General features: G+C 41.2%; 1 protein-coding gene across 1 annotated transcript in view; it reads left to right on the top strand.

Moving 5' to 3' along the window:
- Positions 1-18,130, top strand: part of HECW1 (HECT, C2 and WW domain containing E3 ubiquitin protein ligase 1) — a 217,796-nt gene that overhangs the window by 53,357 nt on the left and 146,309 nt on the right. The window contains exon 4 of the mRNA XM_014946961.1: positions 3,938-4,045. Within this exon, the coding sequence (XP_014802447.1) occupies positions 3,938-4,045 (108 nt within the window). The remainder of the gene's footprint in view (positions 1-3,937; positions 4,046-18,130) is intronic.

The raw sequence follows: 18,130 nt of genomic DNA, 5'->3' as shown, positions 1-18,130 counted from the left end.
TTTAAAGGTTAATCGCATTTCAAAAATAGAGGAGGGGAGATGCATTACAATGCTTCATTGGGAAAATGTCAAAAGCCATTAGCTCCTGGCTGAAATATATGAAAGGGAGCAGCATTAACTTTGCTCTTCATTTTGTGTGGAGGAGAAACGAAGCATTTCACCATTTACCTTCGGGACTTAAGATGCAACATGTTTTTAAGGTCAGTTCCTTTGTTATAGAAATTCTCTGGAGAAATATGAAATAAAATTTATTTTCCTTCGCAGAAACCCTTAGTCTTTAACATACCATATCATTTATTCACTTATGTATGGCACGAGTGTTGATAAATATACGTGCACGCATATGCACATATATGTAGTGCACTAAACAGCTGTGTATTTCACAAGGACAATTTTCTTTGTCAGTGTGCTACATACATAATGTCCATGTTCTGGGAATAGCTTGCCTGGAATAGTATCACCTGCCAGCTAAAACAGGTCGATAGGCTGTATTCATACATTCTAACCTCCTGACTAGTTTCAACTACAGCTATTTTTAACTTGCCAGGGGATATTTCTTATCTTTCGCCTTCCAAAAATACATACTTTCAAAAAATGAAAAAGAAAGATTTCCCTTTTGGACCTGCATTTATTTTTCTAGAGCTAAAATTTGTCTGGTTTAAACATCCCAACTAACATGAATTTCTACTGGACTGAAGATATGTTTTATTTCTTTGGAAAGAGGGAAGTACCCAGCTTTCCAAGAGAGACAGGCAGGGCTTACATCTGGCTGTGAGTAGTATCTACATACTGGATTTCTAAATCAGGACATTTGTCAATACGTTTTATTTACAAAAATGTTTTTATACTTAACGGCTCTACTGCTCCTACTTGGGGTGACCTGCATATTGCAGAGCTCTGCAAACTCATACTAAAATATCTTTTCTGCTGCCCGAGCCTGTATTTCATCAATGGCTGCTGTCCATAAACTGTGTGCACCTGACTAGCTCCATGTGTGCATCTCTCCCCTGACGTGCTTTGTGACCTGACCCTTTGCTCCGGACGCTGTGTCCTTCCCAAACACTCCTGTCTCTCGCCTCTGTGACAGGAGACAACATGCAGATGATGCTTTCCCGTGGTCTTGCTTGTCAGCTGTAGCCACAGATGGGCTTCCTCTCCCTTCACTTTATTCTGCTTCTACTTGGGATGTACGGGTGGAGTAGTCCTTTTTCTTAGCCTGGTTTTCCAGGCTTCCTGCTCATTTCTGACTAAAGGTGGAAAGGGCTTTCTGCAGTCCTGCAGTTCTGCAGTTCACTGCGTGTGAACACAGCATTTTAAATCTGATTCTGGGATCTCCTGTGCCGCTAAACTCCGGCCTAAAATATCTGCGATTTCTTAAGCAAGGCCATCCAGTCTAGCTCAGCTAAGTCTCCTTAAGCAAGCATGGTATTTTATTAACAATATATCTTGAGAATCAGTCATTACCCGTATATCTTAATCACATGGCAGGTATTGGAGCACCTCCAGCAGCTTATAGAGACTAACTATAATAATAAAGAAATAAAACGTCATGAATGATGAAGCCAGAGAGCAGCATGCCTGGGCTGAGGGATGCTCTCCCTGTCCTGTCAGGACGAGGGGCCAGTCAGGGTTCCCAGACTCCAGCTAAATTCAGTGTTTCCCTATATGCTCACCTTACAGCATAAAACGTTTTCCCTGCCAAAAGAAAAGGGACAGTTCATGGGTTTAAATCTCCTCATCTGTGTATAAGTGTTCTTAGTTCCACAGAATGATCTGGGTAATTCTGGATGATCTGTATCCAGGATGGTCCTTTACTGAAGGGAGTCATTAGTAAGCCAAAGCTCCGAGAGCTTTGTGTCTACTTATCTGCCCTTTTAAAATTTAAAAGAAGACAAAACCAGCTTTAAAGTACAGAGGAAGAACAGAAATCATGCCACATGATTTTACTGTTGAAGGGTTACCGCAGAGATGCACTGTGTGAACGGGCTGAAAGATTTCCACCTTAATACGGAGCATGAAACACAGCTAGTAAAATAATTACCGACAGTTAGCAAGTCAGCAAAGGGAGCGTGTATTGTAGGTAGCGTTGCCGTTTATAATTATCCATTGCAATCATTAATGACCTCTTTGAAATGATTTCTGTTGTAAATCCCTCAAGAGAGTGGCACCAGGGAGTTTGGTGTTGGTAGCCCGCTTACCTTCCTCCTTTGAGACCACAACTATGGAACACCAACGGGACAGCACTGCTTGATTCTTACAGTGACAGTGTAGTTTCCTTTGATTTAAAAGTCCACTTTGTTTAACGTTTGTATGTATGTGTTTTAATAATATGTTAGTCTTTGGGTGCCTTGGCTTTGCCCTTTGGGCTGCCTCTTCTACAGTTGGACACACCGTCAGTCTGTCCCTTGTGGCGTGGCGCCATCTTCGCTTTCTCCTTGACCTATGTGATAATGAAGCGAGTTCTTCACAGTGTTTACAGTTGATATATCTTAATCTCGGATTGAATAGTTTACATTTTTTCCTCAGCTTTCAGCATGACTAATAATGAATGTAACTGTCTTTGGAAGCAAGTCGCAGCACCCACCCTGGATTGTTTCTGTAGCAAGGGCTGAGTTGGTTCAAGTGCATTTCTACAAATCTGTGTTAAAATTAAAAAATCCAGGAGGTTGCTGGCTGGTCTCTACAGGAAGAGATCTCTTAGTGAAGTATTTTGGGCAGGGCACAGATCCCAAATTCGTTTCATCCCCCTGAAGCTGGAGCAATGAGGCCACGGCCAGGCTCATCCTGGGCTGCTACTTCAGCCACTTGAGTCTGCCGCCATTTTGTGCTCTTACAGGCTGGTGAGCCCCGCTCCCCTCTGACAGCCTGTAAACATCTCCATACGTCTATTGTATTTTTGCTGCACTGTTTCTGTTTATTGACGACCAAAACCATAAGTGCTGGCCCAGAATGGTAGCATTTTTGTTTCCTTGAAAGCCTGAGGTAAGCTCGTCAGTGGGGGAGCGAGGCCCTGAGGCCGCAGCAGGGTCTCATAGCTGGTTTTTAAGCTGTTGGATAAAAAGGGGTTGAGAACCAGGCCCTTGGCCGGAGGCTGGGATGTGTTTGCTTACACCTACATAAGGCTTGCAGATTGGTCTGGAAAAGTGCTTTTTGAAACTTGGAAACATCCTGAAAATTTATTCTTGTGGGCAACCAGAAGGCCTCTTCTCAGGCTCACGCCCGCCCGCCTTTTATTTACAGGCAGCCCCTTGTGTGCAAGGAGGCTGATTCCTCAGCCTTGGTTTTCAGAAACTTTTTAGAGATTATTCATTTTTATAGATTGACTCCTTGACTTTGAAGATCAGCTTGGTAGTCTGGCAGCTGCTAGGTGTCTCGAAACACTGTGAGGGGACAGCATTTTGCTGTCAGTCAATTTGGGTTTGGAGGCAGAGAGCTGTGAAGGCACACGGTGAGTGGGATTCTTCAAAAATAAATACCCTTTGCTATACACTGCAAGAAATAACCACATCTGCTATGACACGAGTGAGTGTAGTTCCGATGCCTACACGTAACTATTTCCTGTGGGATCTTTTTAAGGGAAGAGTTGGTGCAAAGAAGAGATTATTTTTTGCTACAATTCTCTGTTACAGCTAGATAATTACGTTTAATCGGGTAGGGGTTCATCCATGCTAAGCTAGATATTTAGATTTTTGAGAATTTTGTAGGGATGTATTTTTTAAAATTACATTTCAGGGAGAGCTGTGGTGGTTGGTTTTTTTTAGAGCTGCACTTCATAAAAATACAAATGAGTGAAAAATCTAATTCCTCAACATGTGGTGCTAAGCTGTCTAGCAGCTCTAGTATGTTCTGTCAACCCAAAGGCATATTTTTAGCCTGACTCTCTGCTGTGCATGTTCTCACAACAGGTGCTTGATGAGACTGTTTTCTTTGTTTATAGATGAGGTCTTGTCCGAAAACTTTTTGGACTACAAGAATCGTGGCGTCAACGGCTCTCACCGTGGTCAGATTATCTGGAAGATTGATGCCAGCTCTTACTTTGTGGAGCGTAAGTGTTTTTCAGATCCTGCTATGATATAATTCAGTCACTGCACAAAGATAATCGAACTGCTTAAGTTGTTCTTATCAAGTTTTTATGCCCAATATGTCCTTTAGGAAAGCTCAAAAACGTTACCAAAATCTTTTAATGTATTGAGAGGAACTGAAACGTTTTATGGAGTAGAAAACCAGAGTTTCCGCAGTAAAATAAATTTTGTGGATGTTGACTTATTTACTTTTCTTTTTTAAATACAGTTGTGAATAAGTGCTGTTATTTGGACTATATCATTAGTAATGAACTGCATTAACTTTAATATAGTATTAAGGCGAAGAAGAACTCAGGCACATAATCTCACTCCAGGAAGATTCACACTGACTTTTAATTGGAAAACTTCATGGTGCATCTGGCTTCCACCAGATTCAGGTGGATTCAGTGCTAAAAAGGGTCAATTCCTGATCATCATCTAGACTGATAAAAGGATAAAAATGTGTATTTGTAGCAAGCTTCAGTGATTTCAAATTAAGTGTTCCTCATTATATTCATATATTACTCAGGGCATCTGATGCAATGCAGTGTAACTCTTTTCCACCTCCTTAGCAATCAAAATACAGAAATACTGAATTTGCTTCTGCACCGTACTATGTACCTTGTACAGCAAGTTAAGAACATTTCTGGCTTGGCTGTCCCACATCCCTGACCAAAGTGAACCTGACCATTCGAGTTCTTCCTCTCTTTTCAAAGAGTTACCATGTGATAATGCACATGGAATTCATGGTCATCTTTGGAGAACAGAAATAGGGTACTCGAGACTGGGGTGAGATCTATAGCAAAATATCTATGGTGAAAGGACAACGTGTCTCCTTAAAGAGGAGTTAAGTATGAAGAAGCCTAGCATGCAACAATTTCAGTTTTTCAACTGTACTGAATATTTCCAATGATCTACCTTAGCCTCCTGGGCAAAATTTGGAAGTTTTGTATAAATTGCATGATAGGCAGGTATATCTATTTAAGACTGAATTTGAGAGCAAGCAAGGGAATCTTTGAAACAAAAATTCAGGGCAAAATTCAGAAGTTTTGTATAAATTGTATGATAGTCAGGTATATCTATTTAAGACTGAATTTGAGAGCAAGCAAGGTAATCTTTGATACAACCTAAATTCTAAAGGATTTGGAAAGGATATGAGTTATGCTTGATTAAATTAATCTATGACTTTGACCTTAAGTAACTGGTATCAGCAAGGATACTACATGCAGACATTTTACAGATACTCAGCCCTAGAAGCAGATTATCTCTTTGCAGTGTGAAGCACTGCTGAGGGTCTGTAACTCCTAGTGTTAAGTTAAATTGAGAATGTTGTTCTAAAGAATTAAGCGAGCTGCTGAAATTTCTACAGGATACTTATATACCATGTTTAAAAAAAAACAACATGCAAACATTTATGGGAAATTGTTTAATATATAAGAACATTGGTTTTAGTCATCCTGATTTGGGGGCAGAAATACATTACAGGATCTAACCTTTAAAGCAGACTCTAATTTGCAGCTGGTTCTTTGAGCTGTGGTTACTGGTCCATGAGACAGGATCTAACCTTTAAAGCAGACTCTAATTTTGCAGCTGCTTCTTTGAGCTGTGGTTGCTGATCCATGAGAGTGATCGTGCTTTCTTTTAGCTGTTAAAGAAGTGTGAGGAGGAGATATAAAATGCCAGAACTGGGTTTTGAAGTGGCCTTACTACCTTGGTTTATTGTTAAGGGGTGGAAGTGGGACTGGGCTCCGGTAGCTTTCCTGCCTAATTCACAACAGAAAAGAAAGAGGCAAAGTGAGAAATGCTCAGGAGAAAGCCTGTTCAGGTGGGCCACATTTCAGTAAGGGCTCAACTGCATGATGAATTATGTCAACTTAATAAGTTGTCCCCATTAGCTGAGACATAGTAGCTGTTGTTAATTGTTTGCATGCACATTCTTCACTTGCCCAGTTGTAAGAAAATGTGATTTGGCATAACATCCTTCACTGATGCTTAAAACTGAGTCGTACTGCACGGAAGTTCGGCAGCCCACGCTTGACGAGTTGCTGCCTCTTGGTAATTTGTTACGCTGCCATCATTAGGTTGTGAATCTCAGCTCTGAGATTGTGTAGGACAAATCATTGCCCTGTCCAGAATTAAAACAGGAGAAAATGAAGTAGGCAGTAGGAAATAGCAGCACATCCAGATACCCTTACAGCCACTTGACTATTGAAAGGGGTAGTTAAAGCAGTGAGAAATGTTGATGTATGTGAATTTTATCTATCTAGAGGCATATTTGAGGGTTCCTGCTCATTGTTGAGACTTATGTGTGAAAGTACACAGCTCTGCAGATGATTAAATGTTATGATAAAAACTGCAGTGTCTGAAAACCGCATGTATTTTCTATCCTAAGGGGATAGTGTAAACCACCTTCCTTCAGACTTTTATTTTTTTGGACAGAGATCATATCTTCCTTTTCTGTTGCACAGCACACAATGTGGTGACATTTGCAGGAAGGGGAAAGATGCTGGTCATCAAAAGCAAACTCACCTAAGAAATCTATTTACCTTTTCTTGCCATTCACGACAGAACTGAGAGACCCTGGAGGACAGGGCAAGGGTGTGTTCAATGGTAACGTGGTACAAGAATTACCTTGCTGGTCAAAAGCTGACCTGGTATTCTGTCTCCAAAAATGGCCAACAGTGTAGAGTTGAGGAGGGTATAAAGGTAAGAAGTGTTAGTGAGACTTCTAGCTGGAATATTCTTAGCTTCTGTTAATGATAGCTCAGGTACTTCCTGAGATAGGTAGTGTTTTTATTTAGTGGTTGTCAAGGCGTACGGTAAGTAGCTAAGACGTGGTAATTTATTTTCAAGGGATCCGTATTGTTTTTCTATGCATTATGTTATACTTCCCTTAACTTGTTATTGATTGGAGTCTTGCTGATTATAGCATTAATTCTTTATAAAACAGAGTAGCTCACTTGCAAAGGCAGCCCTTAATTTCTGCTCTTGTTTTTCCTGTAACCGTCTGTACTTCGGTATCTGTTCGCCGCTTGAGTCAATATTGGCAATTTATCAACTACACGGTGATTCAGAAAACGTTCTGGTATACACTGCAGTGTTTGGCCCACCACAGCTGGCAGGAGCCACGAAATCACAGTATGGCCAAATAAAGAATCAGCCTTACATAGAGAATTTAAAGTTCCCAAAAAACTTAAGGCACCCCACGCAGACTGGTTTGGTTCCTGTTCTTGAAATGTATAAAGGCTTAACATTTTTGTTGGTGCTATTGGGTGAGGTGAAATAGGCTTATTATTGAGGGGCCATGGGGATCATCCTGTCCAACCTCAGAAATGAAAGTTTTTCTTTTGACACAGTTAGATTTTAAGACTCTCCATGGGGTGTTTTTGTATCACATTTAAGGAAATTACCATTATGCTGTGCTCAGTCAGCCACTTGACATAAAGAGCTTAAAAAGACATTTTTGAACTTTTTTTTTTATTATTATTAAAGAGCTATGTGAGGGAGCTTGAAAAATCAAAGGTATTAAAGATTGGCTGATCTGCAACAAAAATGAAGTTCCCATTAATATGAAAAAAGAACCGTTAGGAATGAGGTCAAGTAAATAGCGAGTTATTACTCATTTTCTGTATTTTGAATCTGGAGGCATATAAAATGTGTTTGGGAGTATTTTGTTCAAAAGCCTTAATGTTCCCCAGTCAAGTATAATTTCTTTCCTGAATTTTTGAAAAGTAACAAGGAAATGAATTATGGTGCTCTGACTGGGTCACCTGTAGTCATTAAACACAAAACCGCTGTTTGGATACTTAACAGAATACTGACATCTAATCACTGTAGATGGTAATTTGCATGCAACGGTCTGGAACCTGGAATAGGAGTGAGTAAAGGCAAAAGGGGTTGGAAATTATTTTCTTCATGGTGGCAGGTTATCACAACAAATATCTTCCATCAGACACAGCTGAAATGATAATTTCTGGCAAAACCCATCAACCTGGAGGACCACACTAGGCAGAAGCTGCGCACGTGCTGCCGCTGCGGGCAGAAGAAATTAGCAGTGTTGTGAGAGGGTTTGTAGAAGGGCATCAGGAGGGGAGAACGCAAAGGAAAGCACGGCAAGAAATTGAAACCCCTTTTTGTGTTAACTGCACTGCTTTTACTTTTATAAAAAAACTGGAGTTCTGCAATTTCAGATGCTTCTCTGCTGTAGAAGTTATACTTTCACGGTGCTCTCAGTGGGTTGCTCAGTCTGAGTCATTAAGGGTTTCTTCTTCACGTATGTTTAAAGTATCACCAGGTTAAGAAAATGCGTTTTGTGTGGTAGGTCAAAGTAGCTTTTGCTTTTTGGAACATGCTTCTATGTTTTGGGGGTACTTGGGCAAAAGGCATGTTGCTTTTGAATTTGGTAATAGCCTGGTTTAAGAGAGCCTTGTCACCTTTAATAACAAAGATAATGTCTTACACATACCCATACAGCATTTTCAGATGCCACAGCCATTTAAAGTTTGTGTTTGATCTAATTTTTCACCTTGAAAAGGACTAATATCTTTCCCGGAGAAGCCTATGCCTTTCCACTTTGCATATCACAACCTTGCAATCGAACGGTGCCAGTCACCAACGTGCAGCATAATGTTGTCAGACAGATACGTCACTGGTGTGAGCCCGAGAGGGAATTGCTTCCAAACTATCCTTAAATTCATGAGGAAAGTTTTGACACTATTCAGAATTGCACTGAAGACAGCCAAATACCTGGAACCCGCGTTAATCAACCGGCCTTTCTGCAGATCGTTTTACTACCTGGCAACTAAGAAAACCATTTCCAGGTGTTAATCAGTCATCTGTGTGGCACTTTTATGGGGGAGCGTATGCAGCAGTTGTTTGTTTAAATTTGTTGTTGTTACAGCACTTTTTTTAATAGTAAAGATGGGTGATAGGCCTTGCAGAGAGAAGAAATTATAGTTATTTATTTCTATTGACTAGCAGGGAATAATGGTAAGAAAAGAGTGCAACTGAAGTCAGAGCTTTGAGATGTCCTGGTACATCTGCAGGTAGAAGGCTTATGTTTTAGACCATGGTCAATATATGCCATATATTTGTGTGTTTATGGAATATGTACAGAAATGTCCCCCAAAGTGACCAACAATTAGCCCTTTCATCTGGGGCTGTCAATAGAAAATATATCTTTTAAATTGCTCTAGGAAGTCGATATAAAGGCCACTTCCAAAGTATGAATAATTGAAGGATGTTGTAGCCTCAAATCAACAAAAAGCTTTAATGAAGCTGGAGTATTTGCAAAGTTTTCCTTTTTTGGTTGACAGGTCCAGCCCATTAAAATAATTTCCTGTCTCATTTTTCATTACCCCAGTGTATCTCAAATCACGTTTGCTTCACTTTATGAAAGAGCACACGAGGGGAGAAAATAGAGATAAGACTGTTGAAGTCCATCCTGCTCTACCTTTGAGTAAATTAGAATATGTTGCATGACTTCAACCTTCAGGAGTCTACAGATAGTAAAAACTGGAGTAACGCAGAAGCATCTTCAACAGTGTGAAGACTCTTTAGTAGGATGGTCAAAGGTGTCAGAGAAAAAGCAGATACAAAGCACTAACAGAGACTTGTGCCCCAAAAGGTGTGTCTACTGCTTGTCTCTCTCCCACAGAAGATATACCATAGTTTTGAGGTTCTTTCCCTTTATGTCCTTGCACATGTACTAGTATTACTGATGCTTTTTGGTTATTGTCCACCCTACACACAATTACTTTTTTTTTCTTCCTTCTTTTCCTCAGCCCTGTACCCTTATAGTAGTTTAATATTTGTATTTGAGCTAGGCTTAGCTTTGGGAAGAAGAGCACAGTCTGAAGTTTGGATGAAGGCATTTCCCAGTTCAGGGCTGTTGAGGTTCCTCAAGAATCCTTTCCTTTGGATCCTTTGATCAACCCTTTAATCTTTTCTTTTGTTGCATTTCCTGTTAGTTTTTCTCTTACAAAGTCTTTCTGTGCCAGGATTGTAGGGAGCAACCTATCGTAAACGGAAACATAGGTCAATCCACACAAGACATTAGAGAGCTATTTCTCAGCTTCCTGCACGGTTGTGCTGTGGTAGCTCAACTGAGAGACTTGTCTGTGAATCAGGTTTTTCTCTGCCTTTCTCTCTTTTTCCACAACTTGTTTTGACACTTGGACGTATTTCGTTTGTGCTGTGGAGATCAGGGCTGTTTGTTTATTCGTTCCCACACAGGGAAGAAGGTGCTTGTGTTGCAGCACGTGGGCTTGGTGACACCATGCAGGGACAGCCTGGCTGGTCCCCACACTACCTGCTCTCTGCTTTTCATGGCAGAGCTTGAAGAAGTTACAAAATCTCTTGCAGTGAGGGGTTGATAACAGGAGTTTCAGAAACCTCTCTCAAGGTGAACTGCAAAGCTTTAAATGAGCAAATAGTGCCTGATCTTAGACACGCCAAAGCCAGAGCAAATCTTTCTTCACTAAGGAGCTAAGCCAGAGTTCCCGGTCCCAGAGACCACAGCTTACCTGCTCTGTTGTCTCAGCTACTTAACCCTGAACGTGCATCAGGGACTGGACATGATCTAATTCTCTAGGCAGTGGTCAAGAAGTTGGGGTAAGATTTAACTGAAGTTTTAGTGCTGATTACACTGAGACTTGGGGCATTTGGGACCTGGTTTGGACCCACAGATCTATTCATGTTTGTTAACTTTCAAATATTTTTTAGTCGCTTTTTTTATTACAGTGCTGTCTAGCATCTCCTGTGAAGAGTAGATCTGTTTTTCTATGTACTAAGATATTTTCTTAGCTAAAGAGCTAAGGCTGGAGTTTTGAAGGTATAAGCTCAATGCAAACGTTTGGGAGCTGGGTTTCAAAGCTGAGATAGGGAAGATATTAAAAGGTGAGAAGTGGAAACAGAGGCACAGAGTGAAGAAGTAACTTAGCAATATGTGGGTACAACTCCAGGTAAGACTTCTGTTTCCATATTCCCTGCTTAGTGTCTCATCTAGTGATTTTAGACCACTTCTAGGCTGTTTGCATTCTGAACTATTGGGAATTTTAAAAGTTATATACCCTGAAAATAAATGTGCCTCGCTGCACACATATGTTCCTCTTCCTTTTGTTCTTTAAGGAGCAGAGTTTCTGAAAGCTCTTCTGCTGGAAAGAGGGAGAGGTTTGTGTGAGGCCGTTTTGGCCTTATCAAAGTTGGAATGAGCCTCTGTCCTGATTTGGGGTGAAACGGAGGCAACTTTCTGTTCAGTGAGAGAGGCTCTTGCTGACACGTGTTGCTGTGGAAAACCAGGGTAAGCTGAGTGGGTTGTTCACCCTCTGGAGGGGCTGCACCTGTGGGGAGGAGTGGACAGGTCAGGTGAACCAAACCAGCCAACAGGGTGTTCCATCCCATCTGCCATGATTGGTATAAAAGCCGAGGATGGAAAGGAGTCAAGTTGGCTCTTTTTTGGTGAGGACTCTGTCTGCCTTTCCTACCAGTGAGTTGTGGAATCCAGTTCCTGTGGGTCACTAAGTCCAGTCTGGAATTTCCCAGTGCCATCTGGTGACACCTCCCTGGGAGCTTGAGTTGGGAGTTTTATATATATTTATATATATTATATCTGTTTCGTTATTTCCTTTTTTAACCTGTGGGGAGGAGTGGACAGGTCAGGTGAACCAAACCAGCCAACAGGGTGTTCCATCCCATCTGCCATGATTGGTATAAAAGCCGAGGATGGAAAGGAGTCAAGTTGGCTCTTTTTTGGTGAGGACTCTGTCTGCCTTTCCTACCAGTGAGTTGTGGAATCCAGTTCCTGTGGGTCACTAAGTCCAGTCTGGAATTTCCCAGTGCCATCTGGTGACACCTCCCTGGGAGCTTGAGTTGGGAGTTTTATATATATTTATATATATTATATCTGTTTCGTTATTTCCTTTTTTAAAAATTTTATTATTAATATTTCATTAAAGTAGTTTAGTTTTTTTCTAAACTTGTAACTCTCTGTATTTCTTTTCTTCCTCTCCTTGGAGCGAGAAGCTCTTTTTTGGTGAGGACTCTGTCTGCCTTTCCTACCAGTGAGTTGTGGAATCCAGTTCCTGTGGGTCACTAAGTCCAGTCTGGAATTTCCCAGTGCCATCTGGTGACACCTCCCTGGGAGCTTGAGTTGGGAGTTTTATATATATTTATATATATTATATCTGTTTCGTTATTTCCTTTTTTAAAAATTTTATTATTAATATTTCATTAAAGTAGTTTAGTTTTTTTCTAAACTTGTAACTCTCTGTATTTCTTTTCTTCCTCTCCTTGGAGCGAGAAGTGGGGGAGAGCATCTCTCACCTTGTCATTGGCCAAGCCAGCCCAAAGCACAGCAGCCTCAGAAAAGGTGGTAATGAAGGAACTGGGATTTTCCCTCTTTCCTATTTAATTTTTTTAAGCCAGCTGTGGGCGTGCTGGATCTGCTTGTTGTTACCTTTCCCAGATGTTGTCAGGTTGAGGGACAAGCAGTAACTTCCCTTGCAGTCCAGCAGCCCAACTCTTGCCTGGCAGATCCTCCACCTAGGGAAGACAAAGATTTATGGAGTCATCTCCCTGGCTGAACATCAGACTGATGTAACTGGTTCCAGCCTTGTTATTCCCTTGCAGCGAGGCTGGCCTCACACGTGGAGGCAGAAGGGTGCTGTTCCACCGGTGCTGCTGGGTGACCCCATGTTGTGGACACACAGACCATAGTGTCAACCCCCAGCTTTGTCTGGCACCATATGTCCCAGAGGGGCATCTGGGGAGGATGCCTGGCCCCCAGGTCAGGTGCAGGCTAGTGCCAAGTGGTAGCTGAGGCACCACATGTGCCTCCTGTTGTGAGATACAACCCTGTATGATTTTTGTATCTTGGGAAGAAGATGCTTGAAAGAAGGGGTGAAAAAAAATCACAGCCCCCTCCTGTTCTCTTCTGCTTCATTTATCACATTGTTTTCTTCATCCCCATTATTATTTTTTTTTTTACACAAGTCTGCTTAGTCTCTCATTTTACTAACTCCCCTAACTTGGAGATTTGGGAGAACACAGAAATTTGTGACTGGTTTTTGGGGGGACACTCGCCTTCTTTGAGGTTTGTTTGATCTTAAGGTAAGGGGCATGTTGACAAAGAGTTCACCTTTTCCAAACAGGAGCTCGTTTTTTAACACCCTTTACAGGAAACAGGTGAGGACTGGGGAGCAGCCAGTAGTGCTGTCACTACCAGTAGATTGAAAAGAGGTTATGTGGTTCTTAGAGCAGTTCCTGCTTGAATCTGTCAGGAGCTGGGAATGCTCCAGGCTGGTTTTCCAGTGTTAAAATTTGTGGGCAGCTATAATTTCTGACCTGGTCTGCACTGCTCCCTCTTCTCCAGATCCCACTGAAGATATTAGGTAGGGCCTACGTCCTTCAGCACTTCTGGAGTCACTTGATTGTGCAGTTGTTCCCCTGGGAAGAATAATTCAAGTAGAAGTTATCAGACCACTCTGTACCAAGCAGTGTGCTGTAGGGAATGGTACATCTTCACTTTGGGTCTGGAGGACTCTAACTGTAGATGCCAAATTTTGAAAGTACAGATTCACATACATCTTCATTTTGTTCTTCTTCGTCAGCAATATCCTCAGGCAGGTTGTACTTGCTTTATATTCAGAACTCCTGCACGTGTAATGTTTTTCCTGCTTTAGTTTTGATATCACTCAGGATACTTTAGGAAATGAAGAGAGATTCCTGAAATCCAGAGTGTGGCTAGTAGCTGTATTTTTCTCATCTAGCCTAGTGTTTGATAAATATGTGATCAGATACCTATTGTTTTGCTGCTGTGGACTTTGGATGTCAGCAATCTGCACAAAGGGTGCTGAAGTCACGTCATTTATTACAACGGTTCAGTATAATTTAGGCAATGTTGTTTTGGGATTGATAATCTTTCCACTAAGAGATTACAGTGTCATCTTTGACTCAAAATCAGTTAGTCTTTGCCGCAGTTGAATGGTTCTGGAAGGTTTCTTTTGGATAATGCTGTCTAATGCTGTCTAATGCTGTTTGGTGGAATTGCCCTGGAAGATAGATCCCCTCTCTTCCCTCCATTGCGCTGTTCCTAGGCTCTCCCTTTGGATGCTTTCATTGGGCTTGTTTCAGAAACTGCTGCAGGCCAAGTTAGTCCCCACTGAATTCAGAAGGGATCTCCTACATGCAGCTGTGTCTGCCATCACGAACCTTTTGTGTACAACCGTATACAGAGAGCCCAGCTACAGACTTTGGCCCAAGTGATTTTATCTTTGTAGAAATCCAGAAGAGAAATGCAGTTGAAATGGGAAGCAGCTGTGATTGGAAGGGAACAGCACATGCATCATAAGGTCATATTTACTCCAAAAGAGTGGTAAGGTATTGAGCCTTGTTTCAGTTACTTTCTTATTAAATACCAAAAAGAAAGAGTACTGTATTCAGGTTTTTATAACTAAGGATGTAAGTTCAGTTCATGGATGCAGAGGCTGTCTTGAGAGTGCTGAGATCTGATACCAACAAGCTTGAACATTTCTCATGATGGAGAGGATAAGGGTCTCCAGGGTTGTGGGTCTCTGAGCAAAGGCCAAGTTGCATCAAGGGCTTGTCTGAGAGAGCAAACTCAGCAGGCGCTTTATTGACCGAGCCCACCACTGGTTTAAAAGTCCTAAAGAATAGAACAGCGTCAATAATTTACCATTTCTGATTTTGGAGAATTTTATGGATTTTTTTTTTTTTGTAATCCTGTTAAAGCATACCATGAAAGTAATTAATCAAAACAGAATTTGGAGCGTGTGTATTAAAGATAACGTTTTTCTTAGTTTATGGAGGCAGTGAGTTTGCTTCGCATTTACTGTAAGGCTCTTTTATGCCTCTCTGCAGTGGTGAAACATCTGAAGGGCTCTTCTTAGATGTCTCACATGGCGTAGGAAAATCTCAGTATAAAGGGAGATAAATCCCTTCACATAAATGAAAAATTTGCATGTAACCCTATTATTTCATTGTCCAGTTTGGGCCAGCCACTCCATCTTTCGTGCCTTGTGGTGGTTATGGCAACATTTATCCAACTCCTACGATAGTGTCTGGACAATCTTATCATACTGAGAAACTTATTTGACCTTCCACGTGGAAGGCAGAATTATATCAGTGGTGTATTGCTCTAGTAACTCATCCTGCTCCTGTAAAGGTGCATATATGATGCAGGAAGCCTTTTGATAATTGGCTTTTCTTGCTAACTAGCTAGTAAATCTAGCCCTGTCGTCATCTTACCCCTGGGCCAGGGTTTCCTGCTGTAGGACTGCCAGATGTCAAGAGCACCATTTATATCCAGAATAGACTTACTGTGAGAGCAGGAGGTCAGCAGGGAAGAATTACTGTCTCCCTGCAGGATTCAAACACTTTTGCCCTGCAGAACCATCTTTCTGCAAGGTCTTTGACATTGATAGTAGGATCTTGAGAGCCTCAGATGAATCTTGTTTTATACTTCCAAGCTATTCTCCAACCCTCTCAATACTTCAGATGTTTGCTTTACCCCATTAGTAGCAGGTATAATTTCCTTCCATATCTCGGTGCTGATAGCTTTTTATAAATAAAAAAACCCCACAACCTTGAAAGAGATACTTTTGCTGTAATCGTTTATTAATTAAATTTCCATAATGATGCTTCTTTCTGTCCTTCCCCTTTCATTAAATTATCGATGCTAATTTCATTATGCATTCTCTCTTTAAAAGTCTAAAAGCCTGTGGATTTTTTTTCCACAGTAGCTGCTACAGTGAGACCTCTCAGAGTAGAGAGCAGTGTTGATTCCAGGTCCTTCCTTTTCCTTGGCAGCAGAGCCTGTGTCCCCAGCGGGTGCTTGGTCACTTCTGAAGTGGTAGGAAGCAGAGGTGTGGGGAGGTGACATGTTTGCTTACCTGGGACAAGCTGTCACAGTTCACTTGTGACTCTAGACTCATTCCTGAGAGTAAGAGTTACAGGTCTGATTGCTTTTCACTGTTTTAAGGAAGCTTTCCATGAATAGACGCATATACTGATAATCTTGCTGCTTCTTAATGCTCCCTTCACACTACAAGAAAGATGAATACAGCCGTTCAATAATCTTGGGTTATCTGGTCCCCTTCCAGTTCAAGGCAGGTGGGGTTTGAGCAGGTTGCTCTAGAGCCTGTCTAGTCAAGTTTTGACTATCTTCTAGGATGGAGTTTCCTTCTGGGCAACCTGTTCCAGTGTTTGACTACTCTTATTGTGATTTTTGTGTTCTTAACACCTAATCAGAAAGTAGTAGTAGTACTACTACTACTAATGTAACCTAAATGTAAATACGTCTCAGGCCTCAAATATAAAAGTGGAACAAGTCTTATTTCATTTTCAAAGACGATCTTTCTCTGGGCCTCTCTGTTATACTTTTTTCCTGACCCATATCTTTTGTATGGCTGGGATACCTTACAAGTTCAATAATGAATTTCATTCATTAGAAAATACAAAAAGGAAGTGTTAAAAATAACTTTTTTAAAAATATCAGGGGAAGAAAAGAATTATAAGTAAGAAGCACTGATATTAGGATTAATTTTTTCAAGAAAATAATTTACACCATAAAAAGCCAAAATTGATTTGGATTATGAACTGCATTGCTGCTATGCTGCAAGCATGAGGTGTAGCTGGGGTTAGAAATAAGATGGGCAACACACATGTGTCAGAATTTAAGCTGTAGTTGTTTTAAGTTGCCAGCAGTGTTCCGCCAGACAGAGACTTCTGAGTGGCTGGAGTATAAAACCAGGAAAGTACAGACCACAAACAGTCTCAGCATAAAAGGACTCAGAATAAATGTGTAAACTTTTTTGCAGTAGAGGAGCACCAGGGAGCTTTCCCAGTCAGCTCGTGAGTAAGGGCTCTGGGCTCCCAAGGGTCCCTCTGAGCTCAGCAGCCAGATCCTGTGCAGCTTTTGGTGCAGCCTACATCTCGTGGACATGTTTCTGCTGCCTCTGGCTTCAAAAATCAATTTACACACAGAAAAGTTTCTTAACACTGCTGTTGTTTAGCCCAGGCGTCACAGGTACGTGACTGCCATTCCTCTTCTCCTTTCCTACTCCATTAAAACAAGCCTGCAGTTGGAACACATCAAGTTCTATCAGGGGCTCATAGAGATTTCAGTTTCTTGGTTTGTTTTCCTGCTAACTTGCTATTTATCCAAGCTGCTGAGCAGCACTTCCTGGGGGGAAAATTGCTTTATAACCTGGCAACTCTGGGTTACTCCAGAGATACTGGGGAACCCACACAAACCAACGTGTGAATTAACCTCCCGGTGTTGTCAGGAAACACTTGAACAGCAGATTTACCACCACACCAAAAAGTGATATGCCTGCAGTGTATTAGATTAGTCTGTCTGCTTAATTGATAGACAAGATTTAAAGATGAAATAATAGATGTCTTTAAAACAGAATACAAGTTCATTATTAAGATTTTGCTTTATAACAAGGAATTCTCCTTTGCTTCTCAGGTATAGTAGCTGATGTTTATTTCTGTCTTCTGAAGCTCTATGGTCTATGTTAGCATACAGACCTCCAAGAGGTGCATTTTTCCTGTTCCTGCTGATAAAGTTGTTTGTCTGAGGTGGAATGAGCCATCCCTGCTCACTTACAAGACAGTAATTACTTTTTTGTTTGTTTGTCATTGTGGCATCTCATGGTTGTGGGGGGAGAAGGAACTATTTCCTTCCCTCCGCTTGCCTAGGATTTCTTGATTTACATGTAAGTGATGTTCTCTAATTAGCGCACTTCTGGATTCAGGTTTTCAAATGTTTTCCTGTTTACAGGATATTACGGTAAGCTCTATGAGCTGCTTGTGAGGAATATGAAATCTGCATAGCTAATAGAGTCATCATTTTTCTTTCCCTTTCTGAAGCGCACAAAGTCTATGCATCACAAAGTCACAAAAATGAGAAATAAATGTTGGTAGCAGCACACTTTGGCTTTATCCTTTATTTTCTTCTTTTCCCTGACTCCTCCTTAGATTTCACAGAACCCATCGTGTACCTTTTTTTGTATTGAGGTGAAAATGTAAAAGTAAAGGCATATAGT

The sequence above is a fragment of the Calidris pugnax genome, unplaced genomic scaffold (assembly GCF_001431845.1).
Source record: "Calidris pugnax isolate Ruff unplaced genomic scaffold, ASM143184v1 scaffold71, whole genome shotgun sequence".
Classification (NCBI taxonomy): Eukaryota; Metazoa; Chordata; class Aves; order Charadriiformes; family Scolopacidae; genus Calidris; species Calidris pugnax.
The sequence above is the reverse complement of the archived record's forward strand: the minus strand, read 5'-3'. Positions and strand labels throughout refer to the sequence as shown.